The sequence below is a fragment of the Heloderma suspectum genome, chromosome 5, assembly GCF_057233095.1.
Source record: "Heloderma suspectum isolate Gila_16-S chromosome 5, 16-S_ref, whole genome shotgun sequence".
Lineage (NCBI taxonomy): Eukaryota > Metazoa > Chordata > Lepidosauria > Squamata > Helodermatidae > Heloderma > Heloderma suspectum.
The window spans coordinates 219,041,670-219,065,046 of NC_139462.1; the positions used below are offsets into that span (position 1 = coordinate 219,041,670).

Genomic DNA, 23,377 nt, shown 5'->3' on the forward strand with positions numbered 1-23,377 from the left:
TCAGCACCTGAGGAACAGGACATGCCCCCTTTAAGTTCCAATGCTTTCTCTCTGATGGGCCAAGGCCTGGGACACCAGCCTGACCACAGGACTAAGTCCACATTTGTCTCCAGGCTCCTGGTGGAGCGACATTCCAAGCTCACTGCTTCGGGTTGCTTTGTAGCCAACCTGACTCCCTTAAAGGCTCTGCAGTGAGCTGACCATGGTCCTGAACTTCCATAAACTGGCTTGTACTCCTGCCAGGTCTAGCCAATCCCCCCTGTGGACCCCTGCCCAGGGCAGGACATATATCAGCCTTCCCCAACCTGGTGCCCTGCAGATGTGCTGGCTGGGGGTGATAGGAGTTGTAATCAGTGGAGGCTGGTGGCTACAATTTCGGTGGGCTGTGAATCTATTTTGGGGTTCAGTCAGAGGTGCTATCCAAGGTTCTGAACCTATTTGGGGGGGTTGGGTTTCAGCATCTTGGACAGCTCCTTTAGGTTTCTGGGTGGTGCTGACTGAAACCCAGAATGGCTTCACAGCCCCATCAAAATCACAGCCACCAGCCTCCACTGGTTGTAATCCAATACATCTGGATGGTACCATGTGGGGAAGACTGACACATATAATTTCCAGGCTTAATTATAGGAGTGCTCAGCAAGGTTTGGCCATGGGACATACAAAAATAATAATAAGATGCCTCAACATTTGCAGAGTGTTAATCCTGAACATCACCACCACCACCTCCAAAACTCCAGATGTGTGGATCAGCATTATTCATGACACCTGCCCTTTTAAAATGTTACCACATCAGCCTGTGTTTTGGTTTTTGCACTTTATTTGGTGTCAATTTGGTTGTGTTTGGTTATTTAAAAAACACACACAAAGAAGCTGAAAGAAACACTCAGAATGGAATAATATGAAATACAAAGACCCTTCAGTGCCTATGAAATAGCAAAAAGGAAAACATCGGGATCCTGCAAATGGTAGACAACAATGAAGCTGAAAACAGTTGACTAACACTTCATTCTACCTGACAATTTCTACTTGAGCAACAGGAGACTTGTCACGATAACATCTCACTTCTCTTGTGTTCTTTCTTGTTCTCATCTGTATGCACATATCAAATTAAGGCCACTTTCATTCATTGTGTTAGGCAGAGTTCAATCATGCTTTACTGCAGGAGTGGGCAACATGAGGTCCAAAGACTGCATGTGTCGGAGGTCACCCCTGCCACCTTCTGAAATCCTCAGGTAGCCAGAATCAACACGCAGACAATAGGGCTCTTTTCCAAGGCTTTATTCCCATTCAACCTAATGATGCTTACAGATGCTAATTGCTTTATCCTACGAGTGAGACTTAAGAACCTACCTACTCAGAGGTTCTAACCTTAGGAATTAGTTTATCTCCATTTGGAGGGGAAGGCAGGAACCCTCTGTACTTATGTGCTAGGAGGAGAGAGTCCACCCTTTTCCAGTGGGGCATCGGGGCACCACTATTGCTGTCACGCCAAGCGGGCTGAGCGCCTCCTGTCAGCACCCGCCATCTCCTGCTTGACTCTGTGCCAGCGCCTAGCATCCAGAAACTGCTGTTGCATCTCCGTCTCCCTGCCAGGGTCACTATCACTCTCAGGAATGTGTACCAGGAGGGGCTCTCCCCCTGGCTGCTCCTCTGAACAGCGTGCCGGTTCCTCTCCCGCGGTTTCTATCGCTTCCTCAGAATCAGAACTGCCTTGGGCCTCTCTGGGTTCCAATCCAACTCTGACAGCATGCAGCCCCTGCCATTCCTCCCCACTGTGACCCCCACTGCCCACTGCTGCCCCTGGAATATTCCCAGATTTTTTAAAAAGGCATCTGTAGAGGCTATAGGGTGGTATCCAATTGTGTCATTCTGCAAACTCAAATAGCACTAGTGAATCTCCACTGAATCTTTCCATTGCGCAAGCAGTTTCCCATTATGCTTGCACAACTGGTTGTGCAAGCAGTTGCGCAACTGGTCACACAATGGGTTGCGCAAGTGGAATGGGCAGCCGGTTGCACAACGGGTTGCACAACGGTTCACACAAGAATTATGCACAAAGGGTTGTACAGCAGGTTGCGCAAGCATAATGCACAACTGCTTGTGCAATGGCACTTCCTCAAACCTAACTTTAACTGGAACCTCCTCTTGTACATAGTTTGGAACCTAGTTTCTGTCAGTGCAATGCCATTTGTGCTAATGGAAGGACACAGCTGGATCCTGCCCTATGGAGTGCCAAAATGGTCATGATTAGCTTGTTTGCAAAATGGGCCCAACCTCCCAAAGTTGCCCACCCCTGCTTTATTGTGAAAGTAAACAGGAACTGTGAGGTTGCCCCAGCAATGGGGAGAATGACTACAATGCAAGGCTGCACTGTTGATATGTGGGCACTGCTGATGCATGAAGAGTCACATCGCCCTCCTGTATGCTGAATGGTTCTCCTCTCATGGTTCATCTTATATATTTGTAAATGAACGGTATAAAAACACCACCCTCCTCCAGTACACTCTTCTCAGAAGAAAAATAAAGTTGCAAAACTGCCCTAGGCTTATGGAAGTCCAGAGCCAAAAACTGCAAATAGCCGGGTTTCTTAAAAGTAAAAAATTGGGTATTTATATATAACAAAATTATGTTGTGTGGGAAGAAATCACTTCAAAGGAATTTCAAATAAGCTCCCTGCATTCACACTTGCATGTTCCTCACTTGATTGTTACTGTATCAAGTGAAGACTTGTGTATATGAATGTTCCAGAACAGACACCACCAATCAAATGTTCATATTGCCTCACATCAGCCCTGTACTTGTCCCTGGAGCCATTTCACCCATTCAGCGGCCTGCTCTATATCTATATAGATAGGGATGGATAAGGATTTTGGTTTGGTTCAGTTTATATAAGAATTTACCAAAATTTGCAAAGATCCCCATATTTAGGACAAAAAGAACTTCAGATTTTTTAAAAATGGAAATATGGGAGAAATTGAAGTTGACAGATTTGTCCATTTAGGCTCAGAGATTTGAGTCTTTAAAGTCTGCGTCTGAATCTCTGTGTATTCAACAACATCAATGCTGAACAAGGGCTGCTACCTCTTTTTTCTCACACACTCCTATAGCCATATGGCAGGCAGGTACAGTATGGGCCTCTCCAGGAAGGAAACAGCTTTACCTATAGAATTTGGTCAGTGTCAGTGGAGGCTGGTGGCTCCTATGTCAGTGGGGTGGTGTATCCACTCTGGGTTTCAGTCAGTACTAGTCAGAACTCTAAAGGAGCTATCTAAGCTTGGATAGCTCCTTTAGAGTTCTGACTGGTTCTGACTGAAACCCAGAGCAGATTTACCACCCCACTACATCACAGCCACCAGCCTCCACTGGTCAGTGTAGATGTGGGGGAATTTTGTTTCAGTTTGGTTTTGATAAAAATTTACCAAAATTCACAAGGTTCATGTTCAGGGGAGAAAGAACATGAGATTTTAAAAATCTGAATGTGGGAGAATGTGAAATGCACAAATTTGTCAATCCCTATGAATAGAGAGTGAACCAGCTCTATGTCTTAGGGCACAATCTAATGCTGGTATAGGCAGAAAAATGTCCTACAATTCCCAGTATTCTTCAGCCAGCCACTTCTCTATATCCACTTTCTCCATAGCATGCATAACTTTATAAATGTTTGTATTCTATCATATTCCTTCCCCCCGCACACACACACGCGTGCACACACACACACATGCAGTGGTCATCTTTTCCCCTAAACTAAAAAAGCCCCAAACACGTTAACTTTTCCTCATCACAAAGGGAAGCCCCTTGGTTATTTTTCTGCATGTTTCCCAGTTCTATATCCTGAAGATGATTTAAAAAAAACCAAACCCATATAAATAATGTTTGCTGGAGAAATGAGCCCTGATTATAGGACAACTGGGTAATGTCATTTAGAGAGCTACTGTATCCTATGGCTGCTAGACACTGTCTAGAGGGCCATAAGATATACTCATTTCAGAGCCCGCACTCGAAGGTTGGTTCCCAGAAAACTGACCACCCCGCTCATCCGCGCTGCCTCTGAGGCAGCGTGGAGAAGCCCACTCCTCCGCGCTCGCAAGAGGAGTGTGGAGCGACTGAAAAGGGGTGGGGCTGGGGGGTGTTCCGGGGCGGGGAGAGTGGAGCTGCACGTATGACACATCCAATGTGCCGTATGGCAGCTTTCTCTCCCGGTCGCCCCCCCCCCACTGCTAGACAGCCAAAAATGACTGTCTAGTGAAAAATAGCAAGGCAGGAGAGGCGTGGAGGGAATGATCCCCCCCCCATACCTCTCCTGCCTTGCTTTGGACAGGAAGTCACCTCCAAGGTCGGAGGCGGACGCCTATCTAGTTAGGATTGCACCCTTACTGAAGTACAGGTAATCAGCTCAGTGCATGCACAGAAATGCTGTTGCTCCAAAATTAATAATGAATTCATAAGACAGTGATCTGAGGTAGCTACAAAGGTGAGCATTACGAATGCACAAGTTTTAACCCACAAGCCAACTAATTACAGAATTTGGCAGCATCACTCAAAATAACAGGAAAATCTTTGTAAATACCATTCTGCGGAACCTTTTCAGTTTTTTTTTACTACTACTACTACTACTAATACAGATTTTATCTATAGTACTACATTCATGTACCAGCACTATACTGTAGTACCAGTAGTGCAATATCTGGTCTCTTCTTAACAGATGAGGGAAGGGGGTTAGTTCTATAGCAGGGAATATTTAAACCAGATGCTTAAAAGCAATCCAGGGAGATGTAAAGAAGGAGCACTACTTCACTGTTAGTGAAGTACTATTACATTGTAGACTTTGGAAATATTGTATAAGTAGGCAATAGCCAGGATCTAAAGAGCTGTTTCTGTTTCCACAGGGTGACTTGGGCATGCCCAGTGGGATGTTTGCAGTGGAGGCTGGTGGCTCTGATTTCGGTGGGGCTGTGAACCACTCAGAACTCTCAAGGTGCTATCCAAGGTCCTGAGCCCTGGCGCTGACCCCCAAAGGAGCTCTCCAAGGTGCTGAATCTTGGCACTGACCTATAAAGGAGTTATCCAAGGTACTGAAACATCCAAAGTATTGGGGGGCAGGGTTCAGCACCCTGGAGAGCTAATTTAAACCCAGAATGGATTCACAACCCCACCAAAAATTGGAGCCAGCAGCCTTCACTGGATGTTTGACCTACTCTCTTTAAACAGCTCATCTTCTCCACACACACAAACTGGTTTTGAAAGTGTCTTCTCATTGGGCTTGGGGGAGGAGCTGCTTTTTGAGAACCTCCCAGTGCAAAAGCCCCACTGGATGGGCAGAAGCAACTGTTTGGTTCTCTGTATCCTAGTCCCTGTGTGTTTGATACTGTAACTAAGGGCTGCAGAACTTCAGGTACAGGGCCCAAAATTGGCCCTGCAGGGGTCCTAATCTGGCCCTCTGGGGTTCCCCAGGAGGCCCCACCTCTTCCCCTGGCCCCACCCCCCTTCATTCCACCCCAATCATTTGGTAGTTTCCTGGCTTTTGGCAGTTTTTTCCCCCTATTCTAAAGGACTGAAATGCCTCACCTGAGGTTTTGTTACTGAACATAAGAGCATTAAGCTAAAATACTGTGGCATTTTTGGCCCTGACAACCTTCAGAATGCGGCTCCCAAAAGCTTCTCTGAAATGGAATTTGGCCCTTGGGCTGAAAGAGATCCTGCTCCTTTGCTGTAACTGAATAAGACTCAGTTTTCCTCAGTCTAACTGAGGAAAAGCATGTAAAAAGTGTAAAGGGGGTAATTCTGCCTGTGCTCAGCACTCTTTTTTTCCTTCCCTTTTAAGGGCTACTTGACTTCTCCTGTGTGTAGGTGATACAGCAAGGAGTCACATGTCCCTAAGTTGACAAAAATAAGAACAGCAGCATTATTCCTTTCATAAAAGAACATGGGTCTGGAGGGAAGGTGACAGGACTCCTCCCAAATGACATACCCCCCATCCATTGGGTTCCATCCATTGGGTGACCACAATGCTGACGGAACTATGGTCCACCCAGTTTTAACAGTGGCCAGTGAAACACTAGCTGAGAAGGAAAACCAGGTTCTCCCAGCAACAAAATATTGCTGTTTGAGTGCTGGGAAAAGATGCTTCCTCCATAACAGAATGGCCACCTTCAAAAATGATGCCTCAGTCCCCTGCAACCATTGAGCATTTATTGGGATATAAACAGATCATCTGGAAATGCCCCAAATTTCTTTAAAGTTTCTATGCAAGTCAAGGAGAAGTTTTTTTAAAAAACGTTTCTGCCTTCTCAATGCACATCGCTCATTGCTGCCTAGAGAACAGGTTCCTGAAGGCATTGTTGTAGTTCTTGTTGAAGGCCGTATAGATCAGGGGGTTGAAAAAGGAATTGGAGTAGCCGAGCCAAAGGAAAATGCTTTTCCAGATGGGGGGTATGTCACAAGCGCAGAGAGGGTTGATGAGTTCTGTTATGAAGAAAGGGATCCAGCACAGCACAAAGACTCCAATGAGGATGCCCACCATTAGAGCAGCTCTCTTCTCCTTCTGCTCCCTCCACGTGTCTCCATCCGTTTGGAAGGTCACCGTGGCATGGCGGGCAGTGAACACCATCTGTGGTTGCTGGGGGGCTTCCTTGACCTGCCAAACACAAAGAGAATTTTCAGTCTGCATGATTTGAATGTATCTACCTGCCCAGACACACAGGTCGTCTTCTAAGGCCCTTCCCCAGGTCCCTGGCAGATGAGGGGAGTGGGGTGGCTACCAAGGAGAGGGCCTTTTCAGTGGTGGCATCCTGGCTGTGGAATGCCCCCCTCAGAAAGGCTCGCCTGTTGCCTATGTTGTGGTCTTTTCGGTGCCAGGTGAAGTCCTTTCTATTTTCCCAGCCTTTGTAGTCTTTCAGTTTTGTTAAAAAAAAAAAAAAGTGCTTGTGTGCATTTTAAGATCTTTCCACTGCTGCGGGCATTTACTTTGGTTTTTACTCTAGTTTAAACTTCAGATGTTTAGATGTTTTTATATTATGTTTTGTTATGTTTTATTATGCTATTGTATCTTATGGACTTCAGTCTTGTTTTGTGAGCCTCTCAAAAAGCTTCAACTATTGGATGGTACAGAAGTGCAATCAACCAATCAGCTTGCTGGTCTGTTCTGCTGCCAATGCCGAGTGCAAAATCATGCGTACCACAGAAAGATTACAAGATTCTGTACAGCAGCGATTCACTGGCAACAAGCCTAGCAGTGGGGTGACAAATAGAAGCGAGGGGTGTTCAAGGGGCTGGAGCAACTCCCCTATGAGGAAAAGTTACAACAACCAGAATTCTTTAGCTTGAGAAAAGATGAGTGTGTGTGTGTGGGGGGGGACATGACAGAGGCATACAAAATTATGAAGGGTGTGGAGAAAGTGGATAGGGAGGCATTTTTCTCCCTCTCCCATAATACTAGAACCCAAAGGGCCCATTCCATGAAGCTGATTGACGGGAGATTCAGGACAGATAAAAGGCAGGACTTCTTCACAGAGCGCACAGTCAAGCTATGGAATTCGCTACCACAAGACATCGTGATGGCCACCAATTTAGATGGCTTTAAAAGGAGGTTAGACAAATTCATGGAGGAGAAGGCTAGCAATGGCTACTACTCCTGATGGCTCTATACTACTTCCAGTATCAGAGGCAGCGTGCGTATGTGCACCAGTTGCTGGGGAACATGGGTGGGAGGGTACTGATGCACTCATGTCCTGCTTGTGGGTTTCCTGTGGGCAGCTGGTTGGCCACTGTGTGAACAGAATGCTGGACTAGATGGACCCTGGGTCTTATCCAGGAGGGCTCCTCTTATGTTCTTATATTCTCACATAGTCAAGCACATACACCCTCAAATTCTGGTGGGCAAAAACTAGGCCGGTGCAGCCTGCTTGCTGTATGTGGGCCTTTCACTTCAATCCTGCTTAAATATTTCTGGAGGACCCACTGTCACCTCCCCCTTACTCCCCAAAAAACTCACCATAGGGAAGGAGGTGGCAGAAAAAGTGGGAGGCACTCTCATAGATGTATTCAGCACCATCTTTTTCCAGCCAGGGTGGCAGCATTTTCTCTTGGGGAAGGAAAAGGGAGAGGAGGAGGCAGAGGCAGAGGAACACTCCAAAAACCTCAAGCGCTTCTAGGATGAGCAAGAGAGCCATCAGCCACCCAAGTAGGACCAACTCTAGCTCCTATCACAGTCCAAAAGTAGACAGTAATGGAATAGGATAGGACTGGGCAGAAGCTATCCACTGGTAGATCCCTTGGTGCTTTGCAGTCAGCTGTGCAGCTAGGTAGTTTTAGACTGGGCTTGATGGCTATATGAGGTGTCTCCTTTACACTATTACGTTAGTTGCAAAGCACACAGCAAACATTTCTTTTTGCCCCACAACCACCATCTCATGATTTACAACTGTTTCTGCAGTCCTGATATATTAGAATAATAATAACAGCAACTAAAGTCTTTGCCAAGGATGCTTTTAAAAAAATATGCTGAGGATGTGCACTTTTGCATTTTAAACTCACTTAAATCATAATAGCGTCATGCCTACAGGGATGAAATGGAGTTTGCTTTGGCTTCCCTGATGCCCCCATCATCACCCACTGGGGGTGGGGCTGTGTTGAAGGGCCTTATACTTTGGCCCTAATTCCGGCCCTAGCTGCACCACTGTTTGCAGTATATTGGCAAGGATTTCTAACTCCCAATTATATAACAAGAGCAGCAACAAAATGAACTACCCCCACCACATTATACTTCTAAAATTAAGAAAGCTTGGGGCAACCAGGGGTGGAGTTTTGTGTGGAAGGACTGTGAGCTCCGTTCACTTCTTATTTATTAAATTTATTTATTTATCGAACTTCTTAATCACCAATCTGGCCAGTCACCCTGCCACTATGGGCGATGTACAACAGTACAATTTAAAACAGTAAAATCACACATTAAAACATCGTTTAAAAATACCCTAACCCACCCCAAATGCCTGTCTGAACAACGAAGTTCTCAATGCGTGGTGGAAGCTCATTAAAGAGTGGGCATGGCAGAGTTCCCTAGGGAGGGAGTTCCACAGAGTGGGGGCCACCACAGAGAAGGCCCTCTCCCTCGTCCTCACCAGCTTAGCTGTCCTGGCTGATGGGACAGAGAGAAGGCAATCTGAGGCTGATGTTGTTGAGTGGCCTATTTGGAGTTGCTGGAGGCACTCCTCGAGATAGGATGGGCCAGGACCATATAAGGTTTTAAAGGTCAAAACTAGGGATGGCGGAGAATTCCACCATGGATTTCAGTGAGGCCGAATGCACTGGCATTTGACCGCCTGAAACCCGTGGCGGAACGGCTTCCCACCCCCCGCCACCCCACGGAATCCCCCCGGGACGAAGCTTACCTGCGGCGGATGCTCCGGTGGTGGCGGCTCCAGCGGCGGCTGGTCTCTCAGTTGGCTGCTGTGGCCGCAAATGGCGGCCATCATAGTGGCCGCCATTTGTGTCCTGCCAGGCTGCCATGATAGGCTATGTAAGTATTTATGTAGCCTATCACAGCAAAGAGCAGGGACACAAACAGTGGCTGCTACGCCGTTTGCGCCACTGCTCTTTCCGTGATAGGCTACGTAAGTATTTATGTAGCCTATCACGGTAAAGGCAGCCACGCAAATGGCGACCACTACGCTATGATGGGAGCAGATGGTCGGGAAGGTAGGGGCACAGCCGCCATATCAGATGGAGTTGGTACAGTGCTGTCCGGCTCACAGCTGACACCTGACCCTCCATGGACAGCTGGGAGTCTAAAATGATCCCCAAGCTGCGGACCTGGTCTTTCAAGGGTAACCGTACCCCACCCAACACCAGGTCAACCCCCACTCAACACCAGGCCACCTCCGCCGGCTCTGCAATGCTGGCAATATGGATCTACATAAAGATTTACATAGCCTATTATGCAGGCGATATGGATCTACGTAAAAATGTACGTAAAGTTTTACGTAGCCTATCACAGCAAAAGGCAGGGACACAAATGGCATCCGCTACACTGGATGCCATTTGCGTCAAAAGAGAAGCAGTGGTGGATGGTGGAAGGTAGCTGGATGGACCGGACCTGCTGATGACCAGGTAGGGTCCATCCAGCGGGGATTCTGCGGGGTGGCGGGGGGGTAGTCCGTTCCACCATGGACTCATTGGAGTCCATGGCGGATTTCTCCGCCATCTCTACTATGGCAGAATTCTTGGATATCCCTAGGCAAGGATCAAGTAAGCAGGTGGTCAGCTTTATAGATGAAAGCACTTTGTCCACTTCCTCAGAAGGAAGAAGCTGGAACCGATCCCACAAAACCGGTTTGCCGCAGGCCACCTCTTGCTCGCTAACTGTATCCACGGTGCACGGAATAACACTCCTGATCCAATCAATTTTATCTGCAAAGTGCCTTGCCAAGCCTTCACAAGAGGCCTTAAAATGCTCCAGTGGTTCTGGAGCAACTGGACTGACCAGGCTTCGGATCACTTGGAACAGCCTCCTGGGACAGCACTCTGCGGATGCGATAGAGGCAGCATAATTCTCACTTCTGGCACTCTAAACAAATCCCTGGGCTCAGAACTCTTTCATTCTGGTGTCTTTTGCACCAGGCTGCAGTTGTTATCTCAGGGCTGTAGTAAAACACACACACACACACACCACAAAGAAGATCCCACAAGCCTGCCATCTACACACCCTTGGAATATGGAATAGCCCGTTGGAATACTATTACATTTTCTATCAGCAACAGCAGCAGCAGCAGCATCCCACCCCCAGTGCCTTCATCAGTCACTACAGCTGCCAGGAAGAGCCAGATGCTTCAGAAAGTGCAGCCCTGCAAACGAGAAGCCCAGCCCCCCCCCCACGGCAAAACCATCAGGTGCTCCCTGGGCTTGCTTGATGGGCTACCCATTAATGCAGCCTTCCCCAACCTGGTTCCCTCCAGATGTGTTGGACTACAAATCCCAGTATCCCTCAGCCAGCGTGGCTTATGTTGGAGGGCACCAGGTTGGGGAAGGTTGCATTAAGAAGACTCCCCCACACTCATTTGATGGACTTTACTATGAACACTGAAGGCACACTGAAGGCACACTAAAGGCACAGTGATGGCAGATTGTGGTCTTCCACCTATAAGACACTTCAAACTCTTTATTTCCACCTCCTTCCCTCTGCTGACACATTGTGTTATAACTACACCTTGACAACTTGATGGCTTGTGCATATTATTTGCCATTTGATAATGGGCCAGCACACTAACACAATCTATTTGGATCTTAAAAAACAGAAAGCCTTTATGTAATAACACGGATGAAGATCAGGATTGTTTAACTGTGCACATAGGCTAATGAACAACGCATGCATATTGTTAGCTTTGGCTGTTGCAGTAACAGTGAACAGGTCAGAACTGCCTAGATTCGTTCAAGTGCCTCTTTAAATCCCCCCAACTTGCCCCCCAGCCTGATCCATTGTTTTGCCCCTGCAAAAATTTCACCGGCACTAGAGAAATTGGGTTACCCCAACGGCCCTTAGAATGCAGTGCAAAGTACCACTGGGGCTCTGTTTCCTCAACAGCATTACCCTGCCTCTGTAAAGCGGGGGCGTGCTCAGTCTCTAAAGATTAAATCATAATTAACTAAAGGAAACAAAATCAAATGGGCGTGGGAGGAAGGAGAACTAGTACCAGGGGACAGAGTGGGCGGGATGTCTGGATCGAAGCCTGCAGCAACAAACCAAAGCGTGCAGCAGACAAGTGATACCTGCAGAATTCTTGTGATTAAACAAGGTCACCTCCTTCGAGTGCCTCTGCCATCTTGACGAGCAGGTCTCCTCATTCTGTGCCTGCCCCATCGCTTCCCACATCAAATTCAAGGCTCTAGTCCAGGGATGAGGAATCTGAGGCCCTCCAGATGCTGCTGGAATACAACTCCCATCATTCCCCACCACTGGCCTTGTTGGCTGGGTTTGATGGGGGACTGGGTCCAACAACATCTGCAGAGCCACAAGTGCCCCGGTCCTGCACTACTCCTTGCATTTAAGGTGCACCTTCTTCAAGAAGATAGGATCTCTATATTTCCACTTACTTCCCGTCAACTTTCCTGACTCCATGTGATCTCAGTTGATCCCATTCTTCTACCTTCTGTGCTCCATTCTACGCTTATGCTGTTCTACCCCAGACTGCCCATTAGGCCTGCAGCATCACTACCTTGCTCTCCTTCCTTCCTTCCTTCCTTCCTTCCTTCCTTCCTTCCTCTCACACCTTTCCTGGAAATCCACAACTTCTGTAAAGCCCTTTTCTGCATCACTTTTGGCAGTTTTGCCTGTCCTGTGCTTTTTGCCTCCCCAGCCCCTTACAGCTAGTCCATCATCTTTCTGTCTGGATTTTGTTTTTTCATCCTCTGGGCAGGAGGAATGTCAATCCTCTGTGCTGTACAATACCTAGCATAGCAGAGATTCTAATTAAACGTTCCATAGTTGCTGCAGTATAATGTGCTTGCAGCTGCTCTGGGCTGAAGTTTGTGAGATTTAAGCACAACGCTGCAGCTGAATGCCATAAAGGTGGGTCTCCTGACTGCCTTGCAGGAGCGGGATCTGTTTCCAAACTTTTTATACTGTCAAGCAGCTGCTGGTGGCTGTGAGATGGTGTGCAACCCTGAAAGACTTGGGGCCAGGCCCAAGGAAGGAATCAAGAGATGGGTTCTGAAGAAAGGCAAGGTTCCACTGGGTTGTTCCAAATATGAAAAGTGTATTTATTGAGCAGTGATTGATGGGGTATATGCAGAGACAATGAAAGGGGACCTACTGTTCTTAGACATAAATGGCAGGGCCAGCCTAAGACGTTTTGCTGGCTGAGGTGAAGAACAAAATGGCGCCCCTGCCATCCCATGTACAAAAAATGACTGGTCCACTTTCAGTGCTGATGGCAAGACAGCCGCCTGCACTGCACCTGAAGGCAGCAGGCTAACTTTGGGGGCTCAGAGCCAACATCATGGCAAAAGGATCTCTCTTCCACCTCCCAGCGTCTGCTATCCATGGAAACACACAGAAAAGATTCCACAGTACAGACATTTCTATGAAGGCTGGGCAGCTCCCAGAGAGGGAAAATTCAAACCAACCAATCAGTAGACTGGGAGGGCCTGATGATGCAGCCTCCAGGTGATTTCCGCAGTGCCGACTTTTGCATAAGCTGAGTTAGCCTGGAACGTGCATGCAAAGCATGGTGGGGGGGTATGGGTTGTATCACAGACTGACTATGCCTGGCATGTTCGTTGTTAGAAGATCTTTTCCAGGAAGAAGGCGTGGGGTGGAGGTTTGGTTCATCACAGTATGTGAAGGCATTTGAGCAACTGAAATGTGCTATATTGTGAAGAATGTGCAATGAACTGCTAAAAATGATCCCCTGTGCAACAAAGCGTCAATAGTACCATGTTCAGCAGTGTTTGCATGGCAAAATCAACATGAGAAAGACCCTGCAGAATTAGAACAGTGTCTGCCTAGTGCAGTGACCTTTCCACAGTGGCCACACAGATGGCTCCAGAAACCCAGAAGCAGGGAGCAAAGGCAACAGCCCTCTCCCAGCGGTGGGGCAAGATGTCTACTGCTGCTCCCCCATCGCCATTGCCTCTCCCCCCAGGCTGCCACCTTGCCAGTCTCTTGCTCGGAGGACTCCCCCAGAGTGAGAGACTGGGTGAGCAAATAGGCTCCATGTAGAGCCATCCAGGCCTGAATGCCTTGCTTTAAGGGGTCCTTCCTCGGAGCAAAACCACGTCCAGGGCCACCTTGCCCACAATGCCTCGCAATGAGGAAGGACACCGCAGAGCGAGGCATTTGGACCCGGACAGCTCTCCAGAGAGCCTGCCCACTCACCTGATCTCTTGCTCTGGGAGAGTCCCCAGGCAAGAGATCGGGCAGGCAGCTGCTGTGGAGAGCCTGCTGGCCACACTCCCGCAGCGGCATTTGCTGCAGCAGGATAGGGGGCCAGTGCATTGGCAGTGCCTGTAGGGGACCCTCCCAGCAGGGGGGATCTGGTGCCCCTCCAGTCCAGATGCACCCTGCTCCTGGGAGGGCTGGCCCTGCCTTCTCCCACGGTTGCTCTGCACATCCAGTCGCATCCTGCCTCTGAACATGCAGGTTCCCATCAAATCATACGTACAAAAACAGATTTCAGTCTTCCCATGCTCACCAAGCAGGAGCCCAAACCGCACCACCCATGTACATGTGAGAAATCTCAGCAGGTTTGCAGACGTGCAAAAAATCTTTAGAAGAAAGAGCTAAGGGGGCAAAAACAGTAAGAGCCCAACAGTAATTCAGTGGCACAGAAGGTTAGCTGACTGAAGGAGTAGGGTAAAAACCAGACAACCAGGTTGGAAGGAGGAATAGAATGGGTTCACTGTAACAGGAAGACAGAGATCCATAGATATATATATAAAGAACCATCTCATGCCAGATAAGTCACTGCCTGATTCGCACTGAGAATCTATTTTTAAGTGTCCCCAGGGATAGAACAGAGCCCATAGGCATCACTGGAGCAAGTTAAGAATTTAATTTAGCTGGGATTGGGATAGTATTCACATTGGATACTACAGGTCAGGCTCTGAATAGTTTGCAACAAACTTGTAGTGTTGTCCAGAGGAATTAGATCTCTATTGCAGGTTGAGGGTTGGGCTGAAACTGAAAGAGTAGCTTCAAAACCCCATTATCATCACCATCATCAACTACAACAACATCTGTATACTGCTCCACATCCAAAGATCTCAGAGTGATGAACAGCAGACAGGATAAAAGAATAAAAACACCATGTTAAAGTAATAATTATTTTATCCTAATTATTATTATTATTATTTTAAGAAACAGAGTTCTGACAAACCAAGTTCTGATAACATGGCCTGTCACTCAAAGAAGGCCTCCCAAAATAACAATGTATTCAGAAGGTGCCAAAAGCAACACAACGTTGGCACCTGCCTGACCTCCAAAGGCAGAGAATTCAATAGAAATGGGGCTACCACACTGAAGGCTCTTTTCCTAGTGAACTCCAGTTGAGCCATGCATCCATGTGGAGCCACCATGAGCATACCCTCTGACGACCTCAGTGACCAGGCAGGTTGGTAACAGAGAAGGCGCTCTCTTAGGTATCCTGGTCCCAAGTTGTTTGGGGCTTTGTACACTTGTACTGAAACCTTAAACCTGGCCCAGTAGTGAATAGGCAGCCAGTGCAGTTCCCACAGCAAAGGAGTGCATGCTGAAAAGGGGCAGCTCCCGGCAACAGCTGAGCTGCTGTGTTCTGCACTAGCTCCAGTTTCCCGAGAAGCCTTAAGGGCAGCCCCACATAGAGTGCATTGCAGTAATCCAGCCTTGAGGTTACTAATGCCTGTACCACTGTGGCCAAGCTATCCCTGTCCAGAAGAGGCCGTAGCTGGCGAACCAGCCGAAGCTGGTAAAAAGCACTCCAAGCTGCCATGACCACATGAGCCTCCAGTGACAATGATGGGTCTAGGAGTACCCCCAGACTATGGACCTGACCTTTCAGAGGGAGTGCAACCCCATCCAGAACAGGCAATGAGCCTATCTCCCAGACCCAGGAACCACTCACCCACAGGGCTTCCATCTTGCCAGAGTTCACTTTCAGTTTATTGGCCCTCATCCAGCCCATTACTGAGTCTAGGCACTGATCCAGGACTTGCACAGCCTCTCCTGTTGCCCAACCCCATATATCAGACTGAAACCATTCTCTGACTCTGTAATAGATGGACTTTACAAACAAGCATCTGTCTAAACCCACACAGCTCAATAGACTCTCTTGCCAAATCACCTGGGATTTTTAGCAGGGGGTGCGACTAGGGCAGCAATAGGGGATCTGTGGCCCTCCAGATGTTGCTAGACTACAACTCCAGGCATCCCTGACCATGGACCATGCTGGCTGGGGCTGATGGGAGTTGGAGTCCAACAATATCTGGAGGGCCACCTGTTCCCCACGTCAGTCTTAACAGTAAATCCACAGCCATAGTCATGAAGGCCAGAAACCATGGCTTCACTGAGAAGACCTGTCCCACCTAGTCTGATATCCAGATTATGACCTAGACGAAGATGGAATTGTACAAGAAAAAACAAGGAGAAACAAGAGTGTCCTGCACTTCCAGTTTCCTGATATACACATACCCTGCACCAGTGGTGGGCAACTTGCAGGCCTCCACATGTTTTGGCCTACAACTCCCATCAGCCCTAGCCAGCGTAGACAATGGTGAGGGCTCATGGGAGGCCAACACATCTGAAGGGCCACAGGCTTCTGATACATGCCCTAACCATCCTGGTTAATAGCTGCTGATATTCCTGTCCCCTGTATATTTGGTATAGCTGCTTCTGTAGCTGTCTGACCATCCCCGTACCTCACTGCAGTAGATCCCTCAGGCCATTTGTGTTTCTCTGGGGAACTAGCAAGAGATCCCACGGAACAACACGAGATGGTGCCTGAGGGAGAAAATCCAAAAGATCTCCCCCATCCCACAACCATGGTAAACATCCAACACATGCCTTTTATGAACATCATGAAGAGTTTGGAAAGGGGGAGCTAGGAACAGCTATTTACCCACTCCCACAATGCAAGAAATAAATGGCACCCATTGAAGCATTGAGAGCAAACAAAGGAATGGAACCGTGTGGTGCTGCAGTTAAGAATGTTTGGAGAGAAAATGTTCTGCCCGTGCCACGCCTCAATGACTGGCACTTTGGGTCCTTCCCAGTCCTACCATTCTGAGGGCCAGCCCTGCCATGAGGTACATGAGGCAGTCTACCTCAGGCAGCAGGTTTAGAGCCCCACATTTCACGTTTCTAGAAATGCCAATGATTTTGTTTGCTAATAGTCTCCATAAGCTGCCACCTTTATAAAATGAAGAGTCCAGACTAAGAATGTCACCTTTTTAATGGGCAAAGGCATGACAGGCAGAAACCAAGAAGCAGGGTACAGCTGTAGCTCAGTGGTGGAGCACATGCTTGGCACACAAAAAGTCCCAGGTTCAGCCCCCGGCATCTCATATGTAGGTCTGGGAAAAGAATCCTGTCTGAAACCCTGGAGAGAGCCACTGCCAGTCAGTGTTGACAATACTGGGCTAGGCAGCTTCCTATGTCTCAGAAATATTTCTGATCGTGACATCTCAGTGTCAGGAAAAACTTCATTTCTTCATCTCTGCCTGCTTTGCACCCTCTCTTTATATGTAAAAGGGCAATGGCTCCAATCTTAATTTTTTTTTTAGGTTCTCCTTTGTTGGAAGCTGCTTTTTTATGTCAACGTTTCTAGTTTCGAAAAACAACATGATGTTCTTAGAAACTATAAACATGTGCTTATGTTTCTGCCCCACATGATGGACTAAAACATACTTGTAAGTGGAAGCCATGTCCTAAATAAATAGAATCAAGGACTCTTGGGGGACTAATGCTGATTTTCTGAGGTAGCATTTCAAATTATTTCAGCCTGGTGAGACTTTGGTCCCAGTCCTGAAAACATAAGTGTGCTGCAAACATTTACCTGTGTATAGAGAAAACCCTTTGGTGAGCCTGTTTGCTAATTACATAAATACTTCCACATGCAAATACAAAGGCCTTGCATCATGCAGGTTCTCCTTCATGTGAAATATATCTCAGCTTTCATCAGTGTTCACGTATTTGGGGGAGTAATCCTAATGTTGAACTCATTCTCCAAGTAGTGGATTGTTATGTAACCAAAGTGGCACCATCCACACACAAGGGGGAAGCATCAGAAGGGTTGGGGATTTTGCAGATGATTGTAGAAGTACAAAAGATTCTTAAGGGGGAAAAAACCCTAACTGGGGAAACACCTAAAACAGCTCAATGAGGGGCTAAGCAGGCTTAGTGGGCACAAATGCTGATTTGCCAGAGGAAAAACAGGAAATGTAGCAGTCAGTGGGCAGGCGGGGGGGGGGGGGAGAGATGGAATGGGGTGTCCTGGAAAAGGTCATGGCTGGCATGTACCCTGAACAGAGTGCTCAACACTTCCACATTTTGTTGCAGGTCCCATTTCTCCAGCCATAATTAAGAATCAATGCCCCCATGGATTCCAATCGCATTTTTAAGCACATGCTTAAAGTGGCCCTGCTGGGATGGCTGATCTAGCACTTTCAAGTGTCCAGAATGCTTTACAAACATCATCCTTAGAACAACACTGTAAAGTAGATCAGTATTACTATCCCCATATTATGTATATGGTGGGGGTGGGAATGAGGAGGGCCCAGAGAATAATGGCTTCCTTGTGATTTCATGGCTAAGCTGAAATTCGAAACAAGGAAGTGTCCAGCTCACACTCTTAGCCAGTAAAGCACATAAAAATCAGCAACACACACTTCGCCACTATGCTAAGGTTACACCTGGCTGGTTCATCATCATATGCTTGCAGATGCTGCCCTATGCCAGAGAGGAGGCAGTCACACCAGACAAAAGAACTGACCTCCAGGGCTTCAGGAGCAACGGGTATGATGGAGTTGCTCTTCCGGGATCCGATGCGAAACTTGGCCGCCTTGTAGATTTTCCAGTACACAAAAAGCACCACGCAGAGGGGCAAGTAGAAAGCCCCAAAGGTAGAGAAGATGGTGTAAGATGGCTCCCGGCTGACTTGACACTCCTTGTTGTCCTCTGAGTAGGTCTCTCCCCAGCCAAAGAGCACCGGCGCAAGGGAGATGATGGCCGAGAGGACCCAAGTCAGAGCAATCATGATATTGGAGATGCGTCGGCGGGTGCGCAGTGTGTACTCCAGGTGCCGAGTGATGGACCAGTAGCGATCCAGAGCAATGGCGGTGACGTTCCAGATGCTGGCCGTGCAGCAGAGCACATCGCAGGAGATCCACGCTTGGCACAGCAGCCTACCCAGCCTCCACTGGCGCCCAGACAGCTCGTGCACCAGGCTGAGTGGCATCACCAGGGCAGCCACCATCACATCCGAGATAGCCATGGAGGCCACCAGGTTGTGAGGCACCCTGTGGAAGGTGCGCACCCGCAAGATGGTCACCAGCACCAGCACGTTCCAAATGAAGGTGGCCACCACCAGCATGGCCAACAAAGTCAAGACCAGGACACTAAACACAGACAAGGATCCGCCAGCACCAGACAGGTCTGCAGGGAAGCTGGAGCCAGTCCAGTTGGACTCCGCCAATGTGGTGACAGAGAAATAGGTGAAGTTGGGGGACCAATCCATCATGCAGGGCTTAGCAGAAGAGAGTTTCAGGTGGCAAGACTGGATGGAGATGCTTCCTCTAAATTTTAGAAGACTGGATGGAGATGCTTCCTCTAAAATTTTAATTGCTGTCCGTACTTATCCCCATGACGATGTCGAGGTTCTGAAGAAGATTACAGGTGTGTCTTATTTCAGCCTCTAGTCCTCCCGAGTTGCAAAACATCAGTCTGGCCAGCACAGGCATGGAAGACACTGAAGAGACGTTCATGTGCAATTCTGAATCCAAGTTTGAGTGTCCTGCACCTGTAAATCGAACACAAGAAGAGCCACCTAAATACAGATCTACATTCCATCTGAAAATACCTGTTGCCAGCTTTTCTACAGCCCTTTCATAACATTAGGAAATCAAGCAACACTTGGTTACATGAATCTGAAGGCAAATGAGGAAGCAGAACAGAGGCATTTGCAGTGGTGCGAGAAGAAAAATCTTCCACAAGTACCTTGCAGCCCCCATCTACTCCTTCTCCTTTGACCAACCCTATTTAGCATCATCCATTCTATCTTTGGCCAGGTCCACTCTCAGCCTTCTCCAACATGATGCCTCCAGATGGGTTGGACTACAAGACCCATCATCCCCAGTCACCACAGACCATGCTGGCTGGGGGATGTTGGAGTTGCAGTCCAAGCCATCTGGAGAGTGCCAGGTTGGTGAAGGCTGCTTTTAAGAAACAGTTGTGAATTCAATAAAAGATAATCCCTCTGAGCATGTGAAAAGTGCCTTTCTCACTCACAATGATCAATGACAGCCTGCCACCACATACTCCTAATGAAGGAGCAGGCTTCCCATCCAGAATAAGTGGCAGGATTCCCCTGAACTCCCCAACAATTTACTTTAGAAATTAAATGTAGACCTCCCCTCCCTTGACTACATGCTGAGAATGCTGTTTTTAAAAAGAAAACAACTTTGAAACTTTTAAAGGTCACAGCCTATGGTGCTTGTGACTACCACAACTTATGTCAGGCATTTTTTACCTGGCCATATTCAGTCTCTTTCACTGGTGGGCATTTGTAATGCAAAAAAGCATTCTGGCCAATTCTGGCCTCAGTTTATTTAGCACTGCAAAATGACTAAAGTGAGCCCCCTTTGGTCTCATGTGTGGAAGCACTCTATTAGGGAACCCTTTAGTAACACCTTATTAGGGATCCCATGTGTGAAAGCATCCTAAAGAGTACAGCTGGTTACTTCTCTGGCCAGCTAGGGAGAAGGTCAGCATTCAGGAAAGAGTGGCTGGGGCATCTGCAACCTGCATTCACCTTAGTTCAAATCTAGAGAGGAGACCAAAGTCTCTCCAGGGGACATCACAGGTACATTCTCTCTATGATGGCTTCAGCGGTGGGGTGCAATCAGGGGAGGGGGCATGTAGGGCAACAATGTTATGGAAAAGGATCATACAAAGATGTCCAGATGTCAAACAAGAGAACACACACCCACACTGAGCAGATCACAAAGCAAATTCTCTCCCTCTACCCCACAGAGCTCTGCAAATGGGCAACCATATGCCAGCCCTCTAAAGGGGTGCACCGGCAGGAGAAACAGGTGCAGTTGACCCTTCTACTAGTGTGATTAACCCCTCCATCACCATTGCAATTAACCCCTCCATCGGCACGCTTGCAACCAAGCGAGAAGGCCTTTCTGAGGGTAATGCTAACAAGGAAGAGTCTTGCAGCACCTTAAAGACTAACGTATACATACGAGGAGCCCTGCTGGATCAAACCAAGGGACCATCTAGTCCAGCATTCTATTCACACAGCGGCGGAACAGCTGTCGGCCAGGAAACCACAAGCAGGACATGAGCCCTCCTGCCCATGTTCCCCAGCAACTGGTGTACAGAGGCATATTGCCTCTGGTGCTGGAGGTAGCATAGAGCCATCAGGACCAGTAGCCGTTGATACTAGCCACCATAGATGCCACTATAACATATACGGTGATAACAGGAGCGTTTGGGGATCTAGCGCCCATCTGATTGAACCAGATAAATCTGGTCAAGGAATCAGTACTCCAGAAAAGCTACAGCCACAACAAAGCTATTGAAGCTCAATCCTCCCCTGCATGTTTACTCCTAAGTAAGTCTTCCTGTGTTCAGTTGAAGGGGGTGGGTGGGTTGTTTCCAGTTAAGTCCATATAGGATCCCTGCCTCCCAGTGCAATCCTAAACACGTTTACTTGGAGGTAATTCCATCGAGTTGAATGGGGTTTAAGTGCGTCCAGGGATTACAGCGGGCCAGTGCAACCCTACGCATGTCTACTCAGAAGTAAGCGACCACCGTCTTCAATGAGACTTACTCCCAGATAAGTGTGTGTCGGATCGCAGCCTTCGTCTTTTAAGGTACCGCAAGACTTTTCCTTTCCTTTTCCCAGGAAAAGCACCCTTACTCGGAAGGAGGATTTCCCACTTGCGTTCAAAGAGGCTTCTTACTCCCAAGAAAGTGTGCCTGTGATCACGCGCTTTCCTGGGGGCAAGCGCCATTGAAGAACGAGGGGCCTCCTTTCGAGTAAACCTGCTCAGGATTGCTCTGGAAGGCGGCTGGCATTTGTCGCGCTGCTGGGAAATCGCGCCCGATTCAGTGGGCGAAGAAGAAATCAGTGGAGGCTGGTGGCTCCGATTTCGCTGGGGCTGTGAATACGTTCTGGGTTTCAGTCAGAACCAGCCAGAACTCTACCGGAGCGATCCAAAGTGCTGAACCTATTTTGGAGGTGGGGTTCAGCACCTTGGATAGCTCCTTTAGAGTTCTGCCTGCTTCTGACCGAAACCCAGAATGGATGCGCCGCCCCACCGAAATACGAGTCACCAGCCTCCACTGGAAGAAATACCTGCCGGGGCGGCGTCTGCTCCGGTCCCAACGGGTGAGGCTCAGCCGCCGCCGCCGCAGGAAGCCTCTCTTCGTCCTCCGAGTCAGCCAAGCGGCTCGGCTTCTACTTCCGAGGAGGGCTCCTCCGACGTCGAGACGCGCCCCATCAGCTGACGGCTCCCGCTTCGCAGCGCTCCCCAGACCCGTTTCCAGGCAAACGCGCCGAGCCCCTCGCTCGACGCCGCGCCCAGCAGGCGAGCGAGGCAAGGCGAAGGCGGGCGCGGCGCTCCTTCCTCCGGCGCCCGCTTCCCCGGTCTCTGCCGCCACGTCCTCCAGACAGGCTCCCGCTTCATACCGGGGGACGGGGGGGGGGGGGGCTCCACAGCGGCCGATGTTGCTGAACGGATCTGTCCCTCTCACCTCCCTTTCTTGCCTCGTTTTTCTTGCGTGGGCGGGGCGGGAGGCTCACACGCGCGCCTGCCAGCGTGCTGCAGCACTTCAAATCCCCTCTTCCTCCTCCAAACATAAAGCACAACACTCGGATAACGCACATGCCCATTCCGGTTTGGTTTTTAAAAGGGAAGCTTCTAGTCCTCATGACAGTAGGGGTCGTTGGGGTGGGGAGAGATACAGGGGAGGCTGGTGGCTCTGATTTCAGTGGGACTGTCAATCCACTCTGGGTTTCAGCCAGAACTCTGAAGGAGCTATCAAGGTGCTGAACCAGATCCCCAAAATGGGTTCAGCATCTTGGACAGCCCTGTTAGAGTTCTGGCTGAAACCCAGAGCGGATTCTCACCCCCACTGAAATCAGTGCCACCAGCCTCCACTGGAGAGATGTCAAGTGCAGAGTGCCACTATTTGAGAGTGGAGCAGCTTCTTCAGGCCCAGGCTTCATAACTGCCCCCTCTTCCCTATATCATACTCCTGTGCCATATGCCCTGTGTAGGGGAGGTTGCAGACTTTACAGGTGATGATGCCTTAGTATCTTGCTTCTGTGCTTAATCCTGACTTTCCTCCAAGAAGCTGAATGTAGTGTACAGGTTCTTGCCAACCCCCACCCCACTATTTTACCCTCACAACCTTCCTGTGAGGTAGGTTATACTGAGAGGTAATCATTGGCCCAAGAAGCAAAGGTAGTTGTGGGGGGAAAAATCCAAAATCCATATTAGGGCAATACCTTTATTAGGCCAACTCTGAGGTCAGGAAACTATGGACAAGCTTTTGAGCTCTCCAGATCTCTCATATCAAGGTGGGGGAGGGGGAAATGCTGAGCTGATGCTGAAGTCATGAAATCTCCATGGCCCTAATCATAAGACTCTGGGCACAGGTTGCAGACGTTCAAATCAGACT

The 23,377-nt window shown here is 48.6% G+C and overlaps 1 protein-coding gene across 1 annotated transcript; it reads right to left on the minus strand.

Annotated features, from left to right (window-relative positions):
• Positions 1-6,175: 6,175 nt before the first annotated feature.
• Positions 6,176-22,480, minus strand: HTR5A (5-hydroxytryptamine receptor 5A). Its single transcript, XM_084855091.1, has 3 exons — positions 22,050-22,480; positions 18,456-19,481; positions 6,176-6,634 (listed from the first exon to the last, which is right to left on the minus strand). The coding sequence occupies exons 2-3, from the start codon at positions 19,200-19,202 to the stop codon at positions 6,302-6,304; spliced, it is 1,080 nt and encodes a 359-aa protein (XP_084711217.1). The 5' UTR covers positions 19,203-19,481; positions 22,050-22,480; the 3' UTR covers positions 6,176-6,301.
• Positions 22,481-23,377: the final 897 nt, after the last annotated feature.